General features: G+C 40.1%; 3 protein-coding genes across 4 annotated transcripts; 2 read left to right on the forward strand and 1 right to left on the reverse strand.

Annotated features, from left to right (window-relative positions):
• Nucleotides 1-534: 534 nt before the first annotated feature.
• LOC130165236 (cyclic AMP-responsive element-binding protein 1) lies at nucleotides 535-6,535 on the forward strand. Of its 2 annotated transcripts, none has more exons than XM_056370306.1 (8): nucleotides 535-681; nucleotides 1,658-1,751; nucleotides 1,912-2,058; nucleotides 2,374-2,474; nucleotides 2,690-2,829; nucleotides 3,493-3,675; nucleotides 3,830-3,983; nucleotides 4,208-6,535. In XM_056370306.1, exons 2-8 carry the CDS (start codon nucleotides 1,665-1,667, stop codon nucleotides 4,350-4,352), a joined length of 957 nt encoding a protein of 318 aa, XP_056226281.1. In that variant the 5' UTR covers nucleotides 535-681; nucleotides 1,658-1,664; the 3' UTR covers nucleotides 4,353-6,535. The 2 variants fall into 2 exon arrangements, with proteins under 2 accessions (XP_056226281.1, XP_056226282.1); XM_056370307.1 differs by lacking the exon at nucleotides 535-681 and adding an exon at nucleotides 689-857.
• On the reverse strand, nucleotides 5,617-7,769 carry mettl21a (methyltransferase 21A, HSPA lysine). Its single transcript, XM_056370308.1, has 3 exons — nucleotides 7,365-7,769; nucleotides 7,165-7,276; nucleotides 5,617-7,038 (listed from the first exon to the last, which is right to left on the reverse strand). Exons 1-3 carry the CDS (start codon nucleotides 7,509-7,511, stop codon nucleotides 6,641-6,643), a joined length of 657 nt encoding a protein of 218 aa, XP_056226283.1. The 5' UTR covers nucleotides 7,512-7,769; the 3' UTR covers nucleotides 5,617-6,640.
• A 713-nt stretch (nucleotides 7,770-8,482) lies between these two features.
• LOC130165235 (cyclin-Y-like protein 1) lies at nucleotides 8,483-12,820 on the forward strand. The gene is made up of 10 exons (XM_056370305.1): nucleotides 8,483-9,458; nucleotides 9,577-9,651; nucleotides 9,748-9,782; nucleotides 10,098-10,198; nucleotides 10,506-10,541; nucleotides 11,078-11,129; nucleotides 11,256-11,375; nucleotides 11,467-11,633; nucleotides 11,760-11,922; nucleotides 12,036-12,820. Exons 1-10 carry the CDS (start codon nucleotides 9,299-9,301, stop codon nucleotides 12,150-12,152), a joined length of 1,026 nt encoding a protein of 341 aa, XP_056226280.1. The 5' UTR covers nucleotides 8,483-9,298; the 3' UTR covers nucleotides 12,153-12,820.
• The last annotated feature ends 232 nt before the right edge of the window (nucleotides 12,821-13,052 follow it).

The raw sequence follows: 13,052 nt of genomic DNA on the forward strand, positions 1-13,052 counted from the left end.
TGGGACATTGTCAGTAAAGGAAAGAAATAAAGAGGGAGTTTGCTGCCACCATGTGGACCACATAAGCCATGCAGCCCATGAATTTCAAAACACTCTCAATGTGCCTCATATTTACTGAAAATTTTATTGTTTTATTAGTCAAAACTAATATCTTTTTTAGAAGATTAAAATATCAATATAAGATAATAGTAATGCAAAAAACAAACAAAAACGTAAACGCTGCATGCATATTTGTACATCGATAGATCGATAGATAGATAGATAGATAGATAGATAGATAGATAGATAGATAGATAGAAAGATAGATAGATAGATAGATAGATAGATAGATAGATAGATAGATAGATAGATAGATAGATAGATAGATAGATAGATGATTTCTAATTACACAACTCGGCGCATGCTCACATAAGTTCGAAGCCATCATGCAAGTTCCTCGGCTATGTCCGTGGTTTTTACCCCGTTTCCTCGCCAGGCTTCGTGAGTTTCCGGCCCTCTCCGTGCTCGCTCGACTCCTGTCGATAGAGATGATTTTCGCTGTCGTCGTCTCCCTCGTCCTCCTCTCAGTGTTGTTGTTCTCGGTGACGCGACGGAGGTGTAGCCTGACGCGGTCTCTTACGTGTCGGTCTGAATAAAAGTGGAGCTCCGTAGACCCGGGAGTGACGAAGCGAGTCTGTGTTGGTAAGAGGATACGCATCCGATGTTTGCTAAACAGATAGATGGCTGCCCAGAGAAGTTATTTGCGCCTAATATCCGCACAAAGCCAACAAAGAGATCATGGCGGCGGTGTTGCAGAGGCTCACAAAATGAGTCAGTCTCTGCAAGGCTCGCTGGCTCTCGACACAGCTGAGACATAGGTATTAATATGGGAGTGGGCTTGAATCTTTTTTTCCTTTTAATAAACAGCCTGGAAATAAGTTAGAGAAGCAATTAGCCGTGTACAGCTAATAAATGTCAACATTGTGCTAAACAATAATTGAGGCAACAAACTCGCTAGTGAAAGTGGGGTGCCCTAGTTTGAAACAAACTGGCATACAATGCATGCAGACATTTCCCTCCATAAAGCCTCACAGCTAGCAACCCACCGTTATTAATGTTAGCTAATGCTACATTAGCCTGTACCACAGTTGAATCTTACAGTAACGTGCCAAGCTGTGACACGAGCTGTTAAACACTGAAAATAAAAGGGAGTTGAAATAGAACCTTAATAAATGTTACTGCTATGCTAAAATTCAGTGTATTGCTATTAGCATGTTAGCATGCTACATGCTAACTTCAAGTTGGTAACTACCAGAAATAGTAAGGAGTTAGCTTTAGCCTTTGGTTTTTAAAAGATTGTAACAGCATGATTTAAGTCTTTATCGTTATGTTGTCAAGTCTTAAATATCGCAAGTGCTGTATGCTTTTCAATGATTGCAGTTTGAAAAGAAACCCCCTTGTTGAAACTCGTTTATGATGTGTTTAATGAATTGTATGCTAGCATGTTGAGCTAGGCCACACCCTCTTTTAAGACATCAACAAGCTCTAAAGTTGTGGATAAGGCAAAATACCAGTGTTTCCTGTACAGTGTAGACCACTTTATCACTGTTTTTGCTGATTAGTTCTATTTAAAGCATCATGATACATATACAAATAAACGGCACCATCCTTTTTGCAGATTTTAAATGACCATGGAGGCTGGTGCAGACACACAGCAAAGTGGTGAAACAGCTGTCTCAGAATCTGAGGCCCAGCAGATCACCCTGGCTCAGGTAAACCTTATAGTCACTTTAAATTTCCATGTTACAATATAAGTTGCATAATTACTATCTGAAGTAGTATCTGAAGTACTGAAACAAAGAGCGGGGGCTGCTGCTCAGAACTCTTTGTAACTTTGCATATAGACAGAATTTATGTGGTCTGTGGTTGCAGGCGTCCATAGCTGCGGGCCAGGTGACGTCCAGTAGTCCCACAGTCACCCTTGTGCAGTTACCCAATGGTCAGACAGTCCAAGTGCACGGTGTGATCCAAGCTGCACAGCCCTCTGTCATCCAGTCCCCACAAGTCCAGACAGTACAGGTGAGAGGAGGAAAAACAACTTTTCTGTCTGTTATTGTTTTATGGCAGCACAAAAAAACATTTATTAAGCAAATTATAATAACTTGATACTGACATGTATGATTTATAATTTTTAAGAATTAAAGATATTAAATTGTTTCTTCAATCATTTAGTTCTATTTTCTTAATAATTACCTTTTTGTTACATATTCACAATGAAACAAATCCTTGTCAATTCTTATTAAGATTTTGTATGCAATTGATTTTTTCTTTTTTTTTTCTTTTGGTTGAGTCAGATGTTGAAATGAAAGTATTGTGATTTTTGTTAACTTGCAGATTTCCACCGTTGCTGAGAGTGAGGACTCTCAGGAGTCTGTTGACAGTGTGACAGATTCTCAGAAGAGGAGAGAGATCCTATCCAGACGACCTTCTTACAGGTCTGTGTGGCATGTTATCAACAAAGATGTGAATCAGTTTTGTGTTTGGAAGAGAATGACTGACACTCTTCTATTTTTATGAACTATTGTCACTTTTGAGCTAAAAGCTTAACTTCCAAACTCTTTTCCTCGGTAAAAGCCTGCTGTTTCATTGTAAATGAGTGAGGGGTTGTTTTTGATATTGAAAGAGTTTGATTTTCTGCTTCCATTTACAGGAAGATTCTGAATGACTTATCATCAGATGCTCCAGCAGTGCCTCGAATTGAGGAAGAGAAGTCAGAGGATGACTCAGCCCCTGCCATCACCACAGTCACCATGCCCACTCCCATCTATCAGACCAGCAGTGGCCAGTACAGTAAGTACTTTGGATTGTGATACAGGAAACTACTGTTTTGTGTTGAAACGTGTAGAATTTTCAGAATTTCCTGCTATCTAATAACACCATTTTATCATTATTAATTCTGATGTGCTTTCTGCTGAGACAAATTGAATTTACAGTGAGTTGGAAACAAAGTCTTGATAATCAGATGTGGTATAATACTGAGCCAATATTGTAATTTTTTTTATATTACACCAAGGATTTTTATCTGGTAACAACCCTTTGCCAATGCTATTGGAAAAAATTCTGATTGGCATTGTATGAGCATTGAGCTGTTGGCCTGGAATACTGTGTGACATGAGGATGAGTTTGTCTTGTACACACATTAAGCCCATGTTCGATAAGAGACATCAATTGACAAATTTTTTGACGTGCACAGAGATGCCTGATGATGATGATTTCCCACATAGAGACAGTTTAACAAATAGAGAATGAGTTTCTCATTGTCATAGTTGTTTAAGCTGTTCACTATAGAAGTCATATGCCGAGTCAGTGACATCACATGTTTACCAAAGGTCATTTTGAGGCTTGGATTTGTGTTGCTGTTGCCATCTTGTCCTGCAATTTTCTTGTTTGGTGCACTGGATTTGCAGAGCATCAATTTGGTTAATTTTAACACGTGCCAATGTCCCTCTGTAGTTGCCATTACCCAGGGTGGGGCCATCCAGCTGGCCAATAACGGCACAGATGGAGTGCAGGGCCTGCAGACACTGACCATGGCCAACGCTGCTGCAGCCCAGCCTGGCGCCACCATCCTGCAGTACGCTCAGACCAGCGACGGGCAGCAAATCCTGGTGCCCAGCAACCAAGTGGTTGTACAAGGTGGGGAAATAATTCAGGATAATGAATGAGTTCTGCAATGCAGTTTGAAACATGAAACTATATCAGTCACAACAGGAAAACATCAAACTGTGTCATGTGAATTTGTTTGAATTTTTGAATCTCTTTTGTAAAAATCACTATCTTTGTCTGTCAGCGGCCTCTGGTGATGTCCAAGCCTATCAGATCCGCACAGCCCCCACCAGCACTATCACTCCTGGGGTGGTCATGGCGACTTCGCCTGCATTGGGCACAGCAGGAGCCACAGAAGAGGTCACACGTAAAAGGGAGGTCCGGCTTATGAAAAACAGGTATGTGTATTATAAGGTTTATTGTTGATGATTTCGTTATCTCTGATACCACTAATACGGTTAATGTCTAAAAATGAACCTTTAAACCATATTTTCCCATTTAATAAATAATGGAATTCATTCGGGGATATGTGACACTGTGATGTTGTTTTTGTTTAAATGATTCTCGGCTACATAATCTTATCTACAGACACACACTCATACATGTTCTTTATGTCACACAGAGAGGCAGCCCGTGAATGTCGTAGAAAGAAGAAGGAGTACGTCAAATGTCTGGAGAACCGCGTGGCTGTGCTGGAGAACCAGAACAAAACCCTCATCGAGGAACTCAAAGCTCTCAAAGACTTGTACTGCCACAAATCTGAGTAGAAACGCCACCAACGTCTGCCAGTGGCTCGACAGGTGCCTGTCTGTCCCATTGTACAGAGACTCAGCACAGAGCCATGCGTATGGATTCTACTCCCCCTTTTCTACTCTTTTGCTTTCTTTTTAAAGACTGCTGAAAATCTGTAAAGTGACTCAACAGGAATAGAATAAAAACACTTCCCCTCCCACTTCACCAATTTTACATCCTAATTCTGTTCCCATCAGTTTCCCATAAAAAGGGTGAGGCAGTGTAAAGAAGAACGGATGTGGTGGAGACTGCAACGATACAGGGTCCTTGTGGTGAAGTGGCAGAACAGACATTGAGGCTGTTTTTGTTTTGCACCACCAAAGGGAAGCATTCCAGTCACTGGTGCCTGGACAAACTGGGCAACATCACCAGCAACGGGGATCCGCTCCGTTTCTATCACCACTAACGACGGAACTTTTTACAGTTTAATCTCCCTGTGACACTTGGATCATCTTGAGAGGTTACCTTTGTGTGCAACGTTTGTTATCGTAACCGAGCTCTTGCATTAACATCTGTTACTTACTAATGCTTTGAACTGTAGATGGGCTGTGTCATGGATATTTTTTATCTTTGAGCTGTGTTTTGGTTTATGTACTAGATTATCTGCTCTGAAAATGCCATTTACTTTTTGTTAACTTTAATTTTCTTGCCTTGATACGACATGAACAAAAAAGCTAACCATTAAGTAAGGTTGTAAAATTGTGTTCATGGTAATTGCAGCTCTAACAAACAAGGTGAAGAGACTGTAGAACTTGGACAGCAGTGAATTGGGCAACTATGGGCGTTAAAATTTTAAAACATCCTGTCTTTCTAGCTTTTTTAGCTTTAAAGACACAGTAATAACAGACCTCAAGAAAAGAAATCCCACATTTATGGAACATTTGTGATTACCAATCTCTTAAATTGTTTTAGGGCTCTGTGATGCATGTTCCCAGGCATATTACTGAGGTTAATTAATTTAGATTTTTCCCCTTTCTTCACAAAAACATCCCCAGAGTTATAAAAAGGTCAGATTAGTTTAAACAGTTTAAATGATTTACAGTGGGAGTTAACAAGGTCCTGTTATGGAATAATACGCCTCCAGTAATTTAAAAAATTAGAATAAAACAGAAATGAGCTTTGCTCATGCACCAGAGTATATAATACAAACAAAAGAGGGTTAACCTACAGTGTTTTGGCTAAAAGTGTTTGTGTTTTTTTAAATTTTTTTGTTTCATCCATATTTTTGTATTCTGTCAGTTCATTTTTTAAAGTTTGTTTTATTAATTCCTGCAAAACCAAAAAAAGAGCCTTACGTGTTATGCAATGGATGAATATCTGCATATTTATAAACAAATTTTGGAGACACGTCCCTTTACTGGAATCAGGGATTGCCTGGTATGTTTGTGTATTTTATTGTCTTTGAATATGTAATATCTTCACCTTTTTTATTGGGAAAGCCTAAATTAAGTCTGTTTAAGTGGAGAGAAAAAATATTCTGCAGTTGGAGGTTGGTAACTGCAAATAAGAATCTGAGCTACCAGGTCGCCTCTATGAAGAGGGGCCCACAGCTGTTAAGGCATCAGCAGAGGCTGTCTCCAAATTCTGTTTACAGGATTACAAAGTGGCATGCGCACTTTCCTTGCATATACAATCCTACTACATTTCACATGATTTGACAGGAAAGTCTCATGCAGCACTAACAGGCAAAGCCTGCGGCTGCAAGGTGAGATGCCTCTAAGATTTTACTTGAAAGTAACACTGCTAACCAGTAATTAATCACAAAGTGTCTGAGTGTTTTGTTGCTTATTAATTACCAAGGCATAGTCACACATTAATCGTAATCAGACGTTTTTAGTTGTGTGGAGCATCAAATCTCACCAAGAACAACCCGATTGCACCTATCAAACACCCTGCAAAAGGATTGCAAAGTACGACCAAATTAAAAACACAGTGAACAAAATGGATATTTTCATGATAATGGAATGTCATACTGTATTCTTTTAGGTATTATGTATAGCCATGACATAGTATGCTTTTTTTATGTTGCTTTTCATGAATTTTGTATTCACAATTTCTAAATGTCAGCACCAACTCGTATAATTCAGTGCATTATGTCAGAGCTATTCAAATATTACATTTTTGGCAGCTGGTAATAAATGTGTTTCTGGTAATCTTTGATGATTTTAAAATGTTTTGTGTGTGTCTTATCCAAAACCAGTACATTATTCCAAAGAAGAAGGCAGTCAATGAAAGAAAACTGAGTAGTTAGGGCACTCAGTTGTCACAGATCCCTCCTGGATGGCAGTTTCCAAGCTTTATATATATGAATGTCCCTTTGTTTCTCATAGTAGACCTCTTCAACTCTGAACTTCTGCTTGAACATGATCAAAAAGTTTGTATCTCGCTCGTAGCGGATCTTGCAGGCCAGTAACACCACAGTGGTGTCTGAACACAGGTGCTTCAGAGTCTGCAGCAGTGGGACAAATGTGTCTTCCAAGTAAACGATGTCCGCCCCCAGCACCAGATCGAACCCCCCAGCCGGGTAAAGTTCAAGTCTCTCACCCCAGGTCAGTTCAGACACAATCACTGCACCCTGGTAGTTTTGGGGCAGGTTGGCCTTCACATTGGCAGAGAGGAAGTCCAGGGCAGGCTCTCTGTCAGTGATGGTGACTTTGGCACCTAGGAAAGTTGAAAATAATTATGCGAATGACACATTTATGTACATTTTTAATACCATAAAATGTATTTTCTAATTGCCAACACTATCACATAGTAGAAATGGTTATAAATGGTTGAAACGCTCACCCAGCAGTGCTGCTACAATCCCCACCAGTCCAGTTCCTGCTCCCAATTCAATTGCCACCTTCCCCTTTAACTCCACCTGCCCCAACTCTAGGTACATGCACATGACCACTGCCTGGAAAACAGAAATAATATGTATTTAATTAAATATTTAGTAATAAATGAACAGTAGTAACATGCCTTGCAACCCATGTATCACTTACTGCATCCCACACAACTGCTGCAACCCCAAGCTTTTTCCAGTCCTGGGAAAGACGGAGGTTGTGGTTGGCAAAATAAAACTCTGCTGATGAATTGTGGAGTTTGGAAAACACAGGTAACGGATTCTCTACATACGGAACGAGGGCCATGCTGTGAAATAACCAGAAACTACACAATGTAATTATATTTTACCGAGTGTACCTATACTCATGCGCAGTGAGGTCCTTCTTCTTCGAGGTTTTAAGGCAGCTGGCTGATTTACTGATTCATTACTGCCATCTTCTGGAGTTTATTATCTCCTTTAGTGTCCATGTTTTCCTTTCCATTCCTTCCAACGTTTATATTTTCTCCAAAATATCAAACCACTTTTCTGCTTCATCATTTCAGAACTAGCTACTTTGTACTTTTATTTTACTTGTTTTAGTATTATGCATTATAAAACGTTCACAGCCCACTCTTAAATTGTAATTCCAACCAAATCCAATCATTTAACAGCTTTGCTAAAAGTGACCAATGGGAAAGCCTTGTTTTGTTGTGGGCGTGTCTACATGGGTTTTTCTCAACGGCTTCGCTATCTCCGTAATGGAGGGGGCGGGGCTGCAGATGAAGGCCACCAGGTCTGTGAAGTTCACTATACCTGGCAACTATGTAGTTTCCGTTTTGTTTGCGTTCCTACACTCAAAATAAAACAGAGAAATTAACTGACGGGGAACTAGGCAGTTTTATTTAAAGATCACCAAGGGTGAAATGAAATCAAAGTTTAACCTATAAAGATAAGCAAAAAAAAAAAAAGAAAAGAAAAAAAATAAATGAACAAATTAAATGAATAAATCTCTAAACACAGAGAATATAATACAGACTTTCATCAAATTTTCCTTTGAAATCAGATACTCCTTACTCACTCGATACTGTCTTTTTTCCCGCAGAATTGTGATTTTATCCTCTCAATTTTGACATTTTTCTGCAGCTGTTTTTAGTGATAAATATTTTCTGTGGGTTTGAAGGGTGGCTGTTGTTGTCTTATACTGCAGGTGTGGTTTGAGAAATGTGTTTATCGATCGTTCCAGCGATAAGGACTTTTAATTTGTTAGGCCATAGCCGGAAGTTACCTCTGAACTTAACGGCTGTGGTGGATTTGACATCCAAGTCGTGTCTCCTGCAAATGCGACGAGATGAAAGCTAACGTTGGCTATCTTTTTAAAATTCCAGTTTCAGCTATATTTCCGCTTCTTTAGTTGTCTCCAGAGTTTTTTCCAGTTAGTGAATGTGTATGTTAGTCTGGCAGGAAAGCCTTTAACTGTGACAGAGACTTCAACTGCAGTGAAAATGGATTGATCCATGCTGTTGAAGAAGCCAGGAATGGATTGAGGTGCGGAAGCTAGCGTTAGCCGGCTAGCCATGGAGGGAGATAGAGGAGCTTGTGACTTTGTCTTGTTGGCCTCTGTTCCGTAAAATGAGTTGATATAAGTTACTCACCGTCCAAAACTATGCAGTTCACGCATGTTATTTGTGTTAATGTGCGCCAGTTCTATGCTGCGCACACGCTATGAATATGTCAGCTGTCCTGCACATACCGCAGATACCCGGTTGGCTGTCATTACACAGAGCCCATCCTACTCAGAAGCTCGATTTTTCACTCCGCAGCCAAACACACAGGCTTGACTGGTCCTTAATACACTAAACTGAAATTAGATCACTTTAAAGATTCAAATGTAGATTTTATGTGAAACCTGCTCCTACCAAAATCAAATCTAATTAGTTTCAGATTTACTTAGATTTTACATTAATTAACTGCCACTCAAACGATTTAGATTACACTTTGCATAAGTTGCAGACTCCCTGCAGCCCAGTCAGTGTTGAATTAGACTAGCAGGTGATCCCTCCTCAGTTGTATGGGAAACGGTGCTGGCTGTAGCAAGACTGTTGTAGGTCAACGATGGGAGGTTCGGTGTCTTGCTGCATCTCTCCTAGAGAGAGTCCCAAGATTCACAGGAGAGAGGTGGAGCTGGAGGAGTGTCCCATCACCACCACAGAGGATGTGAGTGAAGACACTGGGACCTACCTGCAGCACATCAGTGACAGGGAGCTCCCGGATGGTGAGTTTGCCTTAATGTGTGCTTTTTAAAAAATTTTCTTTTAGTTAATTTGCAACAATGACTCCCACTCTCCTCTCTTACCTGCAGTTTAGCACTAATTCATACTTGCATCTTACAGAACTGGCCCAAGAGGCCAACCCATCTGACCACCCCAGAGCCAGCACGCTCTTCCTGAACAAGTCGCAGACAGACGGTATCAGTATTTCTCTCTTAAGCATGTCATGATTTGATTTTTTTTAACTCTCATTTGGATCTCCCAGTCTAACAAAGTTTCCTCTCCTCATTTCAGTACGTGAGAAAAGGAAAAGCAACTACATGAATCATGTAAGTGACAGGTCTACATGTGCCTGATACGGTTTAGGCTCTCTTTTTCACCCCAATGATTTTTTCTAGTCTGTGCTCATCAGAGAGAAACACAAAAAAACCGAGAAATGCTATTTTTAAAGTATGTAAGTGAGGATTTGTGCTTGAAACGCCTTAATGAAGGCAGCATTCACATCAGTTGTTGAAGCATTTCTCCGTTCACTTTGAACTCAGCAGTGTCTGGGATTTAAAATAACATTTTTCCAGTCATGTGTGTATTTCTAAAACCTTTTTGCCACTCTTTCCATTTCAACATTATCATTGTTCCTATACCAGATGTCCCCAGGGCTCCTGACAAAAAAGTACAGTTCCTGCTCAACAATATTCATCGATGACAGCACAGTCAGCCAACCTAACCTCAAGAGCACCATCAAATGGTAAGTGACTTCACTTAAGTCTTCTAAACACCTTCACAGGTATAGTTTGGATATAGAGTGTGCCGGTTTCCTTCCGGAGGCAGCGGTCATGTGACGAGGGAAGAGTTGAGACATTTATCCTTCAGTTTGCGCGATTGTCCCTAAATACTATTTGCAACACACTTGATCTACATAGCAGTCGGTAAAACTACAGATGCAGGAAGAGGACATGATATACAAATGCACTATTGGAGCCCCTGTTTGCAAAAGAATAAAAATCACATGGAGTGGTTCATTGTTTGTCTGTTTCGATTTCTCTCTGTTCCAGCGTTGCATTGGCCATATACTATCATATAAAAAACAGGTAGGAAAAGTTTGATATATTGTCATAGATTTCACCTCTTACAGGTGTTTTTCACTGTTTTCCTTCTGTCCTGTACATAGGTTTTCAGTTAGGAAATGAAGTAAGTAAATTGAATAGGCTTTATTTTGGTTTATGAAACTGTATTGGCAGAATAGCACGTTGTTGGTGGTGGCCAGTAGTTAGTCAGTCAGTTGGTTAGTTAGTTAGTTAGTTAGTTAGGAAACAAACCATAGATAAATAGATTAGATAGATTAGTTTCAAACCCTAATTGGCATCATAGAAACTTTTTACTTATGGCCAATAGTCAGTCAGTCAGTTAGTCAGTTATTCAGTTGATTAATTAGTTAGCAAAGTTATTTCAACCACTTTGGCTCAGTAGAAACTTTAAGTGTTAAGAGGTAATGAGTTACTTAGCAAATCTGTGTTTGTTTAGCTCAGATTTCATATTTTGACACTATTAAACCCCACAGATAAGTGATGGTCATTTTGTATGGGATGAAAATGAAATAATATGCACATTTAATGTTCTCCTGCAGAGATTCAAACCGCTCTCTTGATATATTCGATGAGAAGAAGCACCCTCTATCAGTGAGTTGAGGTGTCTGATTACATAAATCTGTAATATTTACTATTCACTCCGTACTGATGGACCAGTGATGATGATGATGATGATGATGATGATGATAATGACGATGATGATCCTCTGCCCGACAGCGAGAAAAGGTTCCAGATGACTACTCTGTGGTCGACCCAGAACACAAACTCATCTACCGCTTCATAAGGACACTCTTCAGCTCTGCGCAGCTCACTGCTGAGTGCGCCATCGTCACTCTGGTAAGTTCTGGTAAGACACAATCTCATATCTCTATCACTATTATGTTTGTATGATGCTTGTGTGTGAACGGATGGTTGTGTTCTGTGACAGGTGTACCTAGAAAGGCTGCTGACTTATGCTGAGATGGACATCTGCCCTTGTAACTGGAAACGCATAGTTCTGGGTGCCATCCTGCTGGCCTCCAAGGTCTGGGACGACCAGGCTGTGTGGAACGTCGACTACTGCCAGATCCTCAAAGATATCACCGTGGAGGACATGTGAGTGTGATCCACTTTTGATCCATCAAATTAACTGTAACATGTTGCAGCTAAATGTTGTTAACTTTTTTCATTAAAACGTTGGAACTCCCTGACCGACTCTCTGCTTTGCTCCATGTTATACAGGAATGAGATGGAGCGTCACTTCCTGGAGCTGCTCCAGTTCAACATCAACGTCCCAGCCAGCGTCTACGCCAAGTATTACTTTGACCTGCGCTCGCTGGCTGACGACAACAACCTCAGTTTCCCACTGGAGCCACTTAGCAACAAGCGGGCCCAAAAACTGGAGGTGAATAGATCCATTCCGGCAGATGAAAGTGTCCAATAAACTAAATGTGTTGTGGCTTGGTATGTTCTGTTGCTTGGGCAGTAATAGTTTTGTACTTATCATATTGTCTCTAGGCCATCTCCAGACTGTGTGAGGACAAGTACAAGGACCTGAGTAAATCTGCTATGAGGAGGTCTGTCAGTGCAGACAACCTGGTTGGCGTCAAGAACTCCCAGGCTGTGCTGTCTTAAGTTTGCAACAGCCATCTTAAATCTGGTGAGGAGCTGGAATAATGGGTTTAGAGTGAAGCTACAGGATATGATGCCACGCTGAAGAAGTTCATCAAGAGACATTTCCATAGTAGATTATGTTAATATCAGTAACTATAAAGTTCAATCACAAAATGTTGAATGTCGACTTTGGGGAGGAACAAAAAAAAAAAGAAAAAAAAAAGAAGTTTACCATACAGTATCTCTAAAATATAATGAATCCAATCTCTGTGTTCATTACAAAGAACTTCAGGTATCTGCCTTTAAAGCATGGTAATTTGGTGACTGTCACGTTTTTTTTTTTTTGAAATTGTGGACGTCTACCTTTGGATGGAATTAGCATGAAAATGCTTCCTGATGCTACACAAATTGAGGACATCACCTTTTTCTTTTTCTTTTTTTCAACACTCAGTCTTTTGGGGAGGATTTTCTCTGGCTTTGGCCCTCTTCTCTCTACCAGCTGTATCCCCTCCCTCCTGGTGACAAACTGTCTTGAACTATGCTGTGGTGTAGTTCTGCACATGGACAAAGAGTAGACTTTGTTTTGCTTACTATGTAGGCCCATATAGCTGTGAAATGTACGAGACTTTATTTAATTCAAAAATAAATTCCAGTCGCTGTTTAAAGTTGAGGCTGCTTAGGTGGGAAAATGTGTTGTGGTGGTTTTTGTTTCTGAGAGCTGAAAAATCTTTTTGAAGATGTTTGGAAACCCAATGGCCATGACAGTTGATCTCATTGCTTTACTATGATATGAGATCTGCATCTATGAAGTCTTGTTTTGTTAGAAAAGTCACCTTGTTTGTTTAAACAAAAATCGCATATACTGTGCAATATGATTTCGAGCTTCTTCTAAAGAAGTAGTAAGACGTCACATTACATATT

Source organism: Seriola aureovittata, chromosome 24 (genome assembly GCF_021018895.1).
Source record: "Seriola aureovittata isolate HTS-2021-v1 ecotype China chromosome 24, ASM2101889v1, whole genome shotgun sequence".
In the NCBI taxonomy this organism is placed as follows: domain Eukaryota; kingdom Metazoa; phylum Chordata; class Actinopteri; order Carangiformes; family Carangidae; genus Seriola; species Seriola aureovittata.

What these genes read in the sequence shown, in the direction of transcription:
- LOC130165236 (XM_056370306.1), top strand. Translation starts at nt 1,665, where the DNA reads ATGACCATGGAGGCTGGTGCAGACACACAGCAAAGTGGTGAAACAGCT. An exon ending in AGCAGATCACCCTGGCTCAG is followed by an intron (nt 1,752 to 1,911) that starts GTAAACCTTATA and finishes CTGTGGTTGCAG; the next exon opens with GCGTCCATAGCTGCGGGCCA. An exon ending in CACAAGTCCAGACAGTACAG is followed by an intron (nt 2,059 to 2,373) that starts GTGAGAGGAGGA and finishes GTTAACTTGCAG; the next exon opens with ATTTCCACCGTTGCTGAGAG.
- mettl21a (XM_056370308.1), bottom strand. Translation starts at nt 7,511, where the DNA reads ATGGCCCTCGTTCCGTATGTAGAGAATCCGTTACCTGTGTTTTCCAAA. An exon ending in CAGCAGTTGTGTGGGATGCA is followed by an intron (nt 7,277 to 7,364) that starts GTAAGTGATACA and finishes TCTGTTTTCCAG; the next exon opens with GCAGTGGTCATGTGCATGTA. An exon ending in GATTGTAGCAGCACTGCTGG is followed by an intron (nt 7,039 to 7,164) that starts GTGAGCGTTTCA and finishes CAACTTTCCTAG; the next exon opens with GTGCCAAAGTCACCATCACT.
- LOC130165235 (XM_056370305.1), top strand. Translation starts at nt 9,299, where the DNA reads ATGGGAGGTTCGGTGTCTTGCTGCATCTCTCCTAGAGAGAGTCCCAAG. An exon ending in TACTATCATATAAAAAACAG is followed by an intron (nt 10,542 to 11,077) that starts GTAGGAAAAGTT and finishes GTTCTCCTGCAG; the next exon opens with AGATTCAAACCGCTCTCTTG. An exon ending in AGAAGAAGCACCCTCTATCA is followed by an intron (nt 11,130 to 11,255) that starts GTGAGTTGAGGT and finishes TCTGCCCGACAG; the next exon opens with CGAGAAAAGGTTCCAGATGA.